At 39.8% G+C, this 14001-nt stretch overlaps 1 protein-coding gene across 1 annotated transcript in view; it reads right to left on the minus strand.

The window, feature by feature from the left end:
• Positions 1-14001, minus strand: part of RSU1 (Ras suppressor protein 1) — a 123805-nt gene that overhangs the window by 60531 nt on the left and 49273 nt on the right. Inside the window, exon 8 of the mRNA XM_070729569.1 lies at positions 5305-5437. Coding sequence (XP_070585670.1) covers positions 5305-5437 — 133 coding nt within the window. The remainder of the gene's footprint in view (positions 1-5304; positions 5438-14001) is intronic.

Here is a 14001-nt window from a genome sequence, read left to right on the forward strand (position 1 = left end):
TCACCTCGAGGTTCGACTACTGTAATGCTCTCTACATGGGGCTACCTTTGAAAAGTGTTTGAAAACTTCAGATCGTGCAAAATGCAGCTGCGAGAGCAATCATGAGCTTGCCTAGGTATGCCCATGTCACACCAACACTCCACAGTCTGCATTGGTTGCCGATCAGTTTCCGGTCACAATTCAAAGTGCTGGTCATGACCTATAAAGCCCTTCATGGCATAGGGCCAGAATATCTCCGAGACCGCCTTCTGCCACACAAATCCCAGTGGCCGGTTAGGTCCCACAGAGTTGGCCTTCTCCAGGTCCCGTCGACTAAACAATGCCGTCTGGCAGGACCCAGGGGAAGAGCCTTCTCTGTGTCGGCCCCGACCCTCTGGAATCAGCTCCCCCCAGAGATTAGAATTGCCCCCACCCTCCTTGTCTTTCGTAAACTTCTTAAAACCCACCTCTGCCGCCAGGCATGGGGGAACTGAGACATCTTCCCTGGGCCTATACAGTTTACGCATGGTATGTTTGTGTGTATGTTTTCTTTTAATAAGGGGTTTTTAGTGACTTTTAATTATTAGATTTGTTATATATTGTGTTATTGTTGTTGTGAGCCACCCTAAGTCTATGGAGAGGGGCAGCATACAAATCTAATAAATAATAATAGTAGTAATAATAATAATATTAGCTTTGGAATTTCAAATCAGGGTTTATTTATTAAGTGTTTATTTTATTATAATGACAACTATAAATAGTAATCTTTTATTGTTTTCATGTATAAGCTCACATAACATTTTCTTTTTTAAAATAGTCAAAGTTGCCTAAAATATTATTTGATACACACACATACCCCCAAAAAAACCTCCTGCTGCACATACAAAGAACTTAAGAGTTACTTCCATCCCAAAATTTCTGACCCTGAAACTACCTGGAAGAGAAGGACATGTTTCAAAACTACATTGCATCAAAAATTCTTATCCGTTAAAGATCCATTACATTATCTGGCTAATTACAACTTCTTAACTGTAAAGACAATGGCTCTGTGCAATATTACTGGATTTACATCTCATTTAAGACAGCCAGACATTTTTTTATGGTTTCATCATATTTCCTAACATATGGTGGTTGCAATTGACATATACTCTAATCCATGAGAAGGTAATTCATTCACTACTGAAGGCCTCATTGAAAATGCATCATGAACCAGAAGGTGAAAGCTTATTTCAATAATTTATGCACTTTAATTCCCTTTCTCAGCTATGGCACTTTCAAACACGGAGCTGATATACTACTCTCAAATACCTTCTGTTTTTGTAATATGTGTCAAACAAACAACATTCTAGGACATCTTGTGAATCTGTTTTATATGTACAAATTATCAATAATCAGTGAGATAATCGATAACTGGTAGGAAATCTAAGTGGCCAAGTAGGTAGATACAGGCAAAGACAGGATTGAAAAGAGGAGATATTTTGATCTAGGTGGATACTCCACAGAAAATGGTAACATTGGTAGCAATAGATTCACATCTAAATAGTATTCTGAAGACATAATTAAGCTTTACTTATATCATTTGTTTATGCCAGTGTAGATATATTTTTATTCCACTAACACTATTAACTGGCCAGGTACAAATGTGCCCTTAAATGTAAACAAGAAACATATTCAGCAACTGAATTAGGTCTGTTCTGGGTATGTCTATAAATCCTTTGAAAATAAAATAGAACAACTAAATTTGTCTAGCTAGGGAAGAAACCTTGAATAAAACTAAAACTATTACAAGACAGCAGAAATAAAGGTGGTTTTTGACTCCCAGATTGGGAGTTATATTATCAAGCTGTGGCTGTGGCGTGGATAAAGGACTGGATAAATTTAAATAACAAAAGGGTATTTACATTAGAGGATCACGATTTACAACTAGAGTGGCAGGAATTAATTGGGAAAGGAAAATGAAAGTATATATTTATTTTCAGAGACACCAAGTGAGAGAAGCCATTCTACATGTTTGGGGGAAAATAAAGAAAAATCATTATAGCAAAATACCAGTTCGGCTATTAACTATGGAGGCAGTGATATACCCAAATGCTTTGGATTTAAATAAAATTGTAAGGTACAAAGAACTATTAGATGCCCAAGGGAAGTTAAAAAGCAAACCAAGAATTAAAACAGTAAGGACTAGATATAGATTGGTGGCTGTGGCTGCAAATTCAGGCAAGATATAAAAAGGATCTATAAGGAACAACATAAATTATGATAAAATAATACAGGGAATGGAGGAAAAAATGACAATAAAAGAATACAACTATTTCCTGAAATTTAAAATGGACGAAGAAAAGGTCAAGGAAACCATGATAGCCTGGGCAAAGATACAGTAATACCTCGTCTTACGATCTTAATTGGTTCCGGGACGAGGTTCATAAGGTGAAAAGTTCGTAAGATGAAACAATGTTTCCCATAGGAATCAATGGAAAAGCCAATAATGCGTGAAAGCCCATAAGGAGAATCCACAATATTAAGGCTTAAAAAAAAAGCGGCGGCCAGACAAAGCTGAGGCGAACACCTTTCTTCTCCCTTGAGCCCCCTGAGCCTTTCCCTCCCGTTTTTGCCCACCTCTCTCTCCTCATCTCCCCCACATCTTTCTCCTCCCTTGAGCTCCATGAGTCTTTTCTTCCCGTTTTTGCCCACCTCTCTCTCCTCATCTCCCCCACACCTTTCTCCTCCCTTGAGTTCCTCCCTTGAGCCTTTCCCTCCCGTTTTTGCCTCAGGGGATCCCAGGATCGCAAAAACCTGCGCTTGGCTTGCAACGAAAGTCCGGAGGCGAGGCATCTCAGTGGCGGCTTGGCAGGGTTCATAAGGTGAAAAAAAGTTCGTAAGAAGAGGCAAAAAAATTCCGAACCCTGGGTTCGTATCTCGAAAAGTTCGTATGATGAGGGGTTCGTATCATGAGGTACCACTGTATTTGGTTATAACATTGAATTAGAATATTGGGGAAATTATGTGGGGGGGACTATAAATTAATTTTGGCAGTCTATAAAGAAAATTTATATAAAATGTTTTATTATTGGCATTTACCCCTAGCTAGATTGGTGAAAATGCTTTCACATAGATCTGCAGAATGCTGGAAATATAAATACAACCAAGGTACATTTTTTCATATATGGTGACCGTGTCCAGAAGCCAGGAAGTACTGGACTAAAATAAGAAAATGATTAGAAAAAAATCACAAGTCAATGAATTGAGTTAAAACCTAAACTATTTCACTAAATTGAGTTAAAACCCAAATTATTTCTACAATGCATAATAAGAGGAAACGAAGTAAGAAAATTCATTATATTATATTGCACATAACAACTACGGATAGAATTGCCTATGCACAAAACTGGAAACAGGGCATTCTGATGGAATAGTAATAAAAAAGTGTTAGATTGTGCGGAGATGGATAGTCTAACATTGGAATTAAAAGAAAGAAAAAGGGAAACTGTGTATTATTTAGTCCAGAACAATGGTACAAATGGTTAGAGGAGGAAGGTGAGACCATGGTGAGCACCAAATCCTTATCTACCAGAGGAGCTTCACCATCCTCTCAGGCCATGTGGATGACTCCCAGATAGGGGTGCAGGCTGCCCAGAGTTCTGGCAAGCACCCAGTTTGGCCCTCAAACTCCCAGGGAACTGAGACCCACAACCCAGCCCAGTCCAACATCCACAATGAGGCACCTGGCTACACTTACATCTTCCTTGAGGCAGCTATTCCCGTGCTCACTTTCCTTGCCCAGGTTGCTCATGGTGGGGGTGGGAGGGAAAAGTGTGGGTCTAAAGGAGGCCCACTGCCTCTCCTTGCAGGGAGACCCAGATTTGTAACTAAAACATCCTCAGCAATGGGATGGGAGAGCACCAGGAGAGGAGGGGGCAAGGGAATAACGAAAAAGAAGCAGAACTGTTGTTGGCCAAGTGCTAAGGGACGACTTCCCTTAGATTAGTGATGGTGAACCCATGGCATGGGTGCTACAGTGGCCCGCAGAGTCTTATCTGTTGGCACATGAACCGTTGCCCTAGATCAGCTCCAACATACATATGTGTGCTGGCCAATTGATTTTTGGCTCGCACAGAGGCTCTGAGGGCGTTTTTGGCTTCCAGGGAGCCTCGGGGGCAGGGGGGATGGGAGAGGGCATTTTTACCCTCCCCCGGCTCCAGAAAAAACTTTGGAACTTGGGGATGGCGAAATATGAGCCTACTGAGCCCACCAGAAGTTAGGAAACAGGCCGTTCTCGGCCTCCAGGGGGCCTACTTTAAGTCTGTCTTAGCCGATTTCATTCCATTACATTAACATATGTAAGTTTAATTTTCTATTCTATAAATAAATCCTAGCTACTTCTTATTTTGGGTTTTCCTGTTATGTTTCAACCATTGATAAAATTTGTTCCATATCTCATAGATGTCTCGTCTTTGTTTTTCAAGTTTTTCAAATTTCATTCTTATGGGAAACATGGATCTCAACATTCTGTAAGTTAATCTACTGGAGTTAAATTGGTTCAAAAATTGTTGCCTTATACCTTCCAATTTCATCCAAGTAAAGGTTACAAATAATAATCCAGTAGTATATAATGTTCTATCTATCTATCTATCTATCTATCTATCTATCTATCTATCTATCTATCTATCTATCTATCTATCTATCTATCATACAAATATAGTATTGTAGTATGTTTAACATAATGTAAGTATAAAGTAGAGACAGAAAAGATAAAAAGATATTAGGAGAGGAACAGTAGGCACAAAGGTGCACTTATGCACCTTTTAATGTTTACTTAAGGCGTATATTTATTGATGAAGCATGCAATATAATTCTGGAAAAATTCTACTAATTTTTTTCCTCATTCAGGATCTATTTATAAAACTTTTAGAATAGAATAACAGAGTTGGAAGGGATTTGGGGGATCCTCTAGTCCAACCCCCTGCTTAGGTAGGAAATCTTATACCCTTTCAGACAAATTGTTATCCAATTTTAGTTTTGTTGAATCACATCAAAGGTACAATTGTTTAGACAAATGTAGGCCGGAAGGAATACATGTGTATATGGAATACATGTGTATATGGAAAAGAACTCCTGTATTGCCAAAATCATATATTAGGGGAAACTAAAATTTAAAAACAATAATTATGGTGGCTTGAAATGATGAGAAATGTAACATTATATCTTGAAGACATTTGAATGGGAAAATTAATTTAAGTTCGGGGAATTTGGTTAATGAGATGTGCCCTAATAAATATTAGAGCAAGGAACCATGGAACAAAAGATAAGCAAAAATGCAATACTCACTATTTGTATGTTTCTGAACGAATATATTCAAACACATGAGAAACACCCAATTGGAACTGATCTGCAATAGGAGTTACCCATGGATTATTTTCTGCTTTGAAGACTTGCTTTTGACCAGTCAAATCCAAGTTTCCTGAAAAAAATTAAAACAGGAATTTAATATTGTTAAAAAACAGTTGTCACCTGATTAAGAAGAATATTTTAATACTACTCAGGAAGGAGAAAAGAATTAAGAGGAGAAGCAGGAGAGAGCAACAACAACAGCAAGGGCAGTATGAGTATACAAAACCTTATATACTGAGAAGATCAATATGTGACCTAGAAGAGAGGTGTGAAATCTATTAGTTTAAAAGTTTCCTTGGATTCCATTGCAAGACTGGAGATGTTAGCATGAGAGGCTTAACTTTCTATGGCACCTTGATCTTCAGGTTTAATTATATGGGAAGTAATCAGAAGACTCCCATCACTAGATCATTCCACACATTTTAGTGTATGAAGGATTAGACCGACCTGGAATGTTATGTTAGTCTTTTGGGTCATTCAAGTATACTGACCTCAGTGAAAATGCTTGTATGGGATCTGAAACAGATGGTTTTATTTGAGAGAAGGTATGCTGAGGATAACTACCATGTGAGAGGTGAAGTTAGTCAGGGTTGATAACATGTTTTTTTAGAAGTGGGCCCCATTGGTTGCCGATCAGTTTCCGGTCACAATTCAAAGTGTTGGTTATGACCTATAAAGCCCTTCATGGCATCGGACCAGAATACCTTTGGGACCGCCTTCTGCCGCACGAATCCCAGCAACTGATTAGGTCCCACAGAGTTGGCCTTCTCCAGGTCCGTCGACAAAACAATGCCGTCTGGTGGGACCCAGGGGAAGAGCCTTCTCTGTGGCGGCCCCGACCCTCTGGAATCAACTCCCCCCGGAGATTAGGACTGCCCCCATCCTCCTTGCCTTTCGCAAAGTCTTAAAAACCCACCTTTGTCGCCAGGCATGGGGAAATGGATTCCCTTCTGCCGCTTCGTTTTATGTATTATTTGTTTGGGTTGTATGAGTGTTTTTAATCAAGGGTTTTTAACTGTTTTGTTTTTAATCATTGGATTTGTATTTTATATTCCTGTTGTGAGCCGCTATGAGTCTCCGGAGAGGGGCGGCATACAAATCTAATAAATAAACAAGTAAACAAACAAACAGCAAACAAAAATAAATAAATAAATAAATAAATAATTTGAAAGACCTCACGTCTTGAGACAGGTATGCCTCAACATCTGCTGCTGCGCTTACTCCTTACCAACTCCTTGCACACATTTTTTTGTCTTGCAGACGCTACCCCTGAATCATGGCATTAGCAACCGAGTCCTTGGAGAGGGGCGGCATCCAAATCCAAATCCAAATCCAAATCAATCAATCAATCAATTTGTGTATCTCTCTTACTTAGCACATGTTTGTGCTGGTCAGCCACATAGTTTCCCTTGTCCATACACTTTGCATTCCCCCCCACTCACCAGCGGCAACTTACCTGCTTGCTGGCCTGTTTGCAAACCACCTGGGGCTTACTTAAGAATTTCACTTAATTATATGGACAACTGGGATCGCCATCACATCATTTGTATGCCACCCTCTATGGAGAGGGGCGGCATACAAATCAAATCAAATCAAATCAAATCAATAAATAAATAAAATGCAGCCACTTGACATTCACTTATAATTTAGTGATTGAAATTACACTCTCAATTATCATAGTTAAGTAAGGATTATCTGTAAAGCAGACACCAGACATACCTCAACAAAGAAGGTATTACACAATTCCAAGTAATGCTGAAATGATTGCTATGAAATATCCACAAACTACAGAATATGATTGGCAGGGAAATCCAAAAATGATGTTAGGATTTAAGTAGTAACACATGTAAAGATGGTTTTTTTTTCATATACTGTTTATATATTTTTTCATATACTCCACGTGCCGCCTCTATCTTAGTTGAGGCAGACAGGATTCCCTTGAGTACCATTTGTTGGGGGTCAGGGGAAAGGGAGGGCTTTGCGTTCTCTTTCTGCTCAATATCCCCATGTACAATTGGTGGGCCACTGTACGACACAGAATGCTGGACCCGATGGGCTTTGGCCTGATTCAGCATGGCTCTTCTTATGTTCTTATGTTCTAAGACCATGACAGTAGTGTAAGCAGCATGATGGACATGGTTTCATAGCAGAGATGGGTTCTAACTTACTTCACTGCCCATTTGCTTTCTCCTCTGCCACATAGCCATGCTAATGGGACACGGATGCACAGTAGCAAAAATCAGAAAATATCACTCCCCCCAAAGCCAAAAACAAGATGGCAACCTATGTGTAGTGCCAGAAACTTGACTTTTGCGCATGCGCAGGAATCCCCACCCCCCAAAATCCTAAAAACTAAAAAAGAGGGAAGCCTCCACAGACCGGCACCAACCAATACGGTTCTGTGACACCACCAAAGGGTTGCGACCATATCAGGTGAACCAATAGGAACCAACTGCTTTATATCACTCTCAGACGTAAAAGTATCTATATTTAAATAGGTGCAATTGGCAAACATTGACATTTCAAAAGAGATTTCAAATGAGAATGCTCAATGTCATCTTAAAGAGATTATTAAATAATAACACAACACAAAGAAACAACAAAATGTATCACATCTTTAGCCGATACTTTTGGGAAATTTGAGTTCCAGCCAAAATGTAAGTATTTATTTAAGCAATGATATATGTCTGGTAAAATTAGATATATTTTTCAATTCCATTGTGGTTATATTACTTGAAAAATACTTAATATGTTTGTTATTCTCCTTAATGTGTCAATAACTATAAGAATGACTTAATATATATGTTTCAAAATCTGTTTTGACTGTGATTCCTGTATTTTATATATTGATCTAGGTTTTTATAGCTAACACCAATTCCATGGTTATGAGCCTCTGAACTAACAGTCTGTGTTCTAATTAGCTATTATTTCTGAGTTTGAAAGTTTATCTAATGGATGAAGATATCTTGACACACTTTCCACACTTGTACTTACTCTGCCAGTGAGGTTAGACAAGTAATTTAATCCAACAATAAAAACATTATATATCTGTACATCTAAAAATAAATTATCCTCAGTAGGAAAGGTGAAAACGTTATAGAAAAGAAATGGATTGTAGGAGCAAAAATATAACTTAAAAAGTATCCACAAGTCAACAAGAAAAATTCAGGAAACGATTCTATCAGCTATGGATTGCATAAGACCACTTTTATCATTGGGAGTTTATCACATACATATTTTTTTTAATTTTATTATACAAATAATACAAAGTACATTATGTTGTACAAAACATGAAATGGTAGTCGAGACAACAACAACAAAAAACAGTCAAATAATATTGCAATTTACAAAGTACAAACTTGAAGACTTGTAGAGGGGAGGGAAAGAAGTAGGTAGGGAAAGGATACAGAGGAGGAGGGAAAAAGATAGAAAGGACAGAGAACATAGAAACGATAGAAAGGATAAAGGGTTTGGCAAATGTCCGAGGGAGCTGTATTGAGAATGAGAACTGATTCCTATTTTATTAGCACGTTACCATGGTTCGGTTTGTTCATCTAAATTGTTAAATGCTAGTGTTGAATTAATCAAATTGTAGAGATTTTAGGAAGTAGTAATAAAAATACTATCAGTATATATATAAAGTCTCTTATTATTATATAAATTATAAGATAACTATATACCAGATTTGTAACTGGCCGTGTTTATATCCATCAAATCAATCTTATGGTGTGTTATTCTCACTCTTTTTTCTTAACCAGTTGTAGAAAGGATCCCAACAGTTATTGAATGTAGCTATTGTTTCGTTTCTGACCAGAATAGTTAATTTCGTCATCTCTGCGCAGTATTTAATTTTTTTTTAATTTTTAATTTTTTTTTATTATTGCATCATTCGGAGGTATCTCCTCATTCTTCCACCACTGCGCAAAGGTTAGTCTGGCTGCTGTTGTTAAATGGACAATTAGGTGAATTTGGGATTTAGATAGATTTTGTCTAATAATGCCCAGAAGGAAACATTCAGGGTTTTTTTCTATTTTCAGATTAAGTATTTCATCAATCCAGAGTCCGATTTTGTTCCAATAGATCTTAGCTTTTATGCATTGCCACCATAAGTGGAAATAGGTGCCTAGTTCTTGGTGACACTTCCAACAATATGGTGAAAGTTTATTGTTTAGTTTAGTTAGTTTAATCGGGGTAATATGCCACCTGTAAAACATTTTAACTAAATTCTCTTTGTAGGACGTGGCAATGGTAAGTTTATAATTTCTGCTCCAGAGTATTTGCCATTCCTCATCTTTGATCTCTTTTTTGAGGTCCAGATTCCATTGTTTTACATTAATTTTTGTGTTAATATTATCCAATTCGTTATAGTTTAGGTAACAGTAGAATTTTTTAATTAATTGTTCCTGGGAATCTATACATAATTTATCTAGCGGGGCATTTTTAATTATTCCTGATTTACTTTTATCCTTGTTGAATTTCGTTTGTATCTGTAAGTATTCCCACCATTCTGTTTTTTGGCCGAGGTTTTCTAATTCTATTCTTGATCTAATTTCACCATTGGCATTTAATACAGTGATCCCCCGCTCGTTGCGAGGGTTCCGTTCCAGGACCCCCCGCAACGAGCGGGTTTTCGCGAAGTAGCGCTGCGGAAGTAAAAACACCATCTGCGCATGTGCAGATGGTGTTTTAAACTTCCGCAGCGCTAGCGAGGAGCCGAAGATTGGGGGGCGGCGCGGCTCTTTTAAAACATCGCCGCCGACATGGGGGGCTCGCTAGCACCCCCCTGAACCCCCAACCCGGGTTTGGGGGGGTGCTAGCAAGCCCCCCATGTCGGCGGCGATGTTTTAAAAGAGCCGCGCCGCCCCCCAATCTTCGGCTCCTCAGCAGCGAGCGAGCGAAGCCAAGCCGGCAGCAATGTCGCCGCCGCTGCAGCCAACGCGCGCTACGATCTCAGCGGATCAAGCCCGGCTCCTCTCGGCCCAGCATCCCGGGCCAAGCGGCTGCCTTCCGTGACTGAGCCTGGCTGGCCCGGAAGATCGTAGCGCGCGTTGGCTGCAGCGGCGGTGACATTGCTGCCGGCTTGGCTTCGCTCGCCGCTGCAGCCAACGCGCGCTACGATCTTCCGGGCCAGCCAGGCTCAGTCACGGAAGGCAGCTGCTTGGCCCAGGATGCTGGGCCGAAAGGAGCCGGGCTTGAAGATCGCAGCGCGCGTTGGCTGCGGTGGCGAGGGCTTGCGATGGAGGGTGGAGGAAGCGGCCATGGGAGGGCGAGCTGCCTCAGGGAGGAGGATCGGGCGGGACCAGGTGGGGGCTGGAATTTCTCCGCTGGGAAGAAGCGGCCAGGGCGAAGGGCGGGCGAGCGGCGAAGGGCGGGCGAGCGAGCGGGTGCTGGGGAGGGCTTCTCGCCCTCCCGCCAGCAAGAGGGGGAGCGAACGGCGTGGGCAGGCGAAGGGCGGGCGAGCGGCAGCGAGGAGTTTGCGTGGGCGGTGGGGAAACTCCTCGCTGATGCCAGCAAGAGGGGGAAGACCCAGGGAAGCCGCCCAGCAGCTGATCTCCCGGTTGCCATCTACGCATGCGTGCCCATAGAAAAAAAAGGGCACGCATGCGTAGATGGTATTTTGACTTCCGGGTTGAAAAATCGCAAATTACCCTGTTCGCAATGGTCGGGGACGCAATAACCGGGGGATCACTGTATATCCTTGTACCTTATTATATTGTTTTTTTAATGGAAATTGGGATGAACATATGCTTTATCACATACATTGAATTACAGATAGATATAGATTAGAGCTACAAAATCAGAATTAATATTCAATTAAAGGAACATAAAAACCATGTTTTTACTTATATTGGTGATGACATATCCATCAAATCCCAATTTTTCTTGCACAGTATATTGTTACTGTTATTCAGCATCATTGTTTGATTCTCTACATAGCTTCAAATCATCTTTCTATAACAAGTGGAATATTTTCCCACTTTGACAGTTCATATCCAAATTTTATTTTATTCAGGATATGAATTAGATTTATTACTGAGATCATAAGTAGCAATGTAGATAATGAATACCCTTGATAGTGCTCATATTTATATTTTTTAACTATTTACCATAAAAATTATCTTCCATTTTTCTATAGGTTTTTGTTTTTTTTAATACAAATTTTGGTTGTCTGTTCTAATCCCACTTAGTTCCAAAATTTCTGTATCTACTTTTGTAGGTGATAAAATCCTTTTTATAATCTATACAAGCTCTTTTTGTAAACTGGTTTATCGTGGGTATTTTTACCATCCTTTTATCAATCTTCTAATCTCATTAATTCTGATTTTTTTGTATCATGTGGATACAATTTTTGAATATGTAAATTCAACTTGGACTTGCAAATAAACCAATTAGTTGTTTGAATATTGTTAGAAGTGGAGAATTGATTTGTACTTGCATGCAAAAATATGACAATTGGTAGAATTTTAAAAATACTGTTTTCCAATTTTTCCAGTTTGAAGCACTTCATTAAATTGAGTAGCCAGTTTTTCATGGAAGCTAGTTGTTGGTTGTGCTATGTGTTGCACCTGAGGCTGCTTATGCATTTCTCCAAATAATATGTAACCTATGCTCTCCTTTCCTAGATTTCTTATGCTTGCACATACCCTGAAACCTCTTTCCGTGTGCTTGAACACATTCAAAGTCTTCCACCTCTGGCCTTCTTGTGCTCATGCTGCACCCTGCCTCTCTTTGCCTTCCTGCTCAAACAGTTCTCCAAATACCACACACCACACCACGCACACAAACACCATACACTCCTTTCCCAGCCTTCCTACATTTATACACCCTATACCAGTTTTTCCCAACCATGGCAACTTGAAGATATTTGGACTTCAACTCCCAGAACTCCCCAGCCAGCATTCGCTGGCTGGGGAATTCTGGGAGTTGAAGTCCAGATATCTTCAAGTTGCCAAGGTTGGGAAACACTGCCCTATACCCTCCTTTCCTGGCCTTCAGGGCCTTTGTATCCTCTTTCCCAGGATTTCCTATGTGTGTGTACATACTGTACCTTCCGTCCCCAACCTTTCTCTGCTGGTGCTGCACTTCCCCCAGCATCACCAACTCAACTCATGCATGGTACCCGTATACTCCTTAGCTGGGACCTCTGGTACTTCCTGGTTAAAACCCTTATATCTTGGGTTACAATGACAGCAGGAAAACTTGTATTGCTAGACGTCACATAACATCATGCTTTATAACCAAACTGCTGTGTAGTGATTTCTAAGCAATTGAAATTGTGGTTCCAACTGCTATCATAACTTGAGGACTACCAATATTATCAATGTCAGAAGTTAGTAAAATGTGCTGATGATCAAAAACATTGATCATTTGAAAACATTGGCCTTCATTTCTAATTTTTTTTTAAAATATATTTTTATTGATTTTGTAAATATGGTTACATAAAACAAACATAAAACAGTGCACAGTGCATGTGCCCATCACCTGACCGACAAAAAAAACCCCACCACCACCATGGTGGCCTTCATTTCTAATTGTTGTCAATCTTTGTACTGGTATGTGAGAAAAACACTGAGAGTAGGGGTGAATAATTGCTGCCTAGGGAATCATAGAAATATAGAAAACTGATGGCAAAGAAAAGACTTAACAAGAATATCTCCGAGACCGCCGTCTGCCGCATGAATCCCAGCGACCTGTTAGGTCCCACAGAGTTGGCCTTCTCTGGGTCCTGTCAACAAAACAATGTCGTCTGGCGGGACCTAGGGGAAGAGCCTTATCTGTGGCAGCCCCGACTCTCTGGAACCAACTCCCCATGGAGATTAGGACTGCCCCCACCCTCCCTGCCTTTCGCAAACTCCTTAAAACTCACCTCTGTCGTCAGGCATGGAAAAATTGATTCCCCTGGGGCCTCTCCGCTTTATGTATGGTCTGTATGAGATGTATGATTGTTTTTTATATTAAGGGTTTTAAAATTGTTTTTAACTATGGATTTGTATTGGATTTGTATTGTTTTGTTGTTGTAAGCTGCTCCGAGTCTCCGGAGAGGGGCAGCATACACATCTAATTAATAATAAAAATAATAATAATAATAATGGTGTGTTACGAATTTAACAATTGCAGCGATTCATTTAACAACAGTGCAAAAAATGTCATAAACAGGGGAAAACTAATTTAACAAATGTCTTGCTCAACAAAAGAAATTTTGGGCTCAATTTTTGTCATATGTTAATCACTACCTATAATGCTCTTCTGCCCGTATCATATCTTTTCTTAATAAGTAACATGTAGAAAGCAATTCAGTCTCCCAACAGTCTCAAGAACACCTCTAGTTCACCCTATCTCTTTTATTAGAGACTGCAACAGTATTTCTGTTTTAATAAGGATCAGGCAGTGGGATTAAGCCCCATGCGTAAGAGAACCTAATAAGCAAAAGGCGGGGTTGTCTAAATCTATGCTAGCTAGTTCAAACAAGAGCTGGGGAAGCAAGCCAGTGGTATGATTAGTGGTAACCCTCTGACCAAAGCTTCTACAAAAATCATATTTCATTCAAAGGCTTATTCTGCAATTGTATATTGGATTTTCCATGTTATTACCTGCAGAAAAGAACTACAGAACTTGTTTAAAAGCCACCCACAC

This window comes from Erythrolamprus reginae, chromosome Z (genome assembly GCF_031021105.1).
Source record: "Erythrolamprus reginae isolate rEryReg1 chromosome Z, rEryReg1.hap1, whole genome shotgun sequence".
NCBI classification, from domain to species: Eukaryota; Metazoa; Chordata; class Lepidosauria; order Squamata; family Dipsadidae; genus Erythrolamprus; species Erythrolamprus reginae.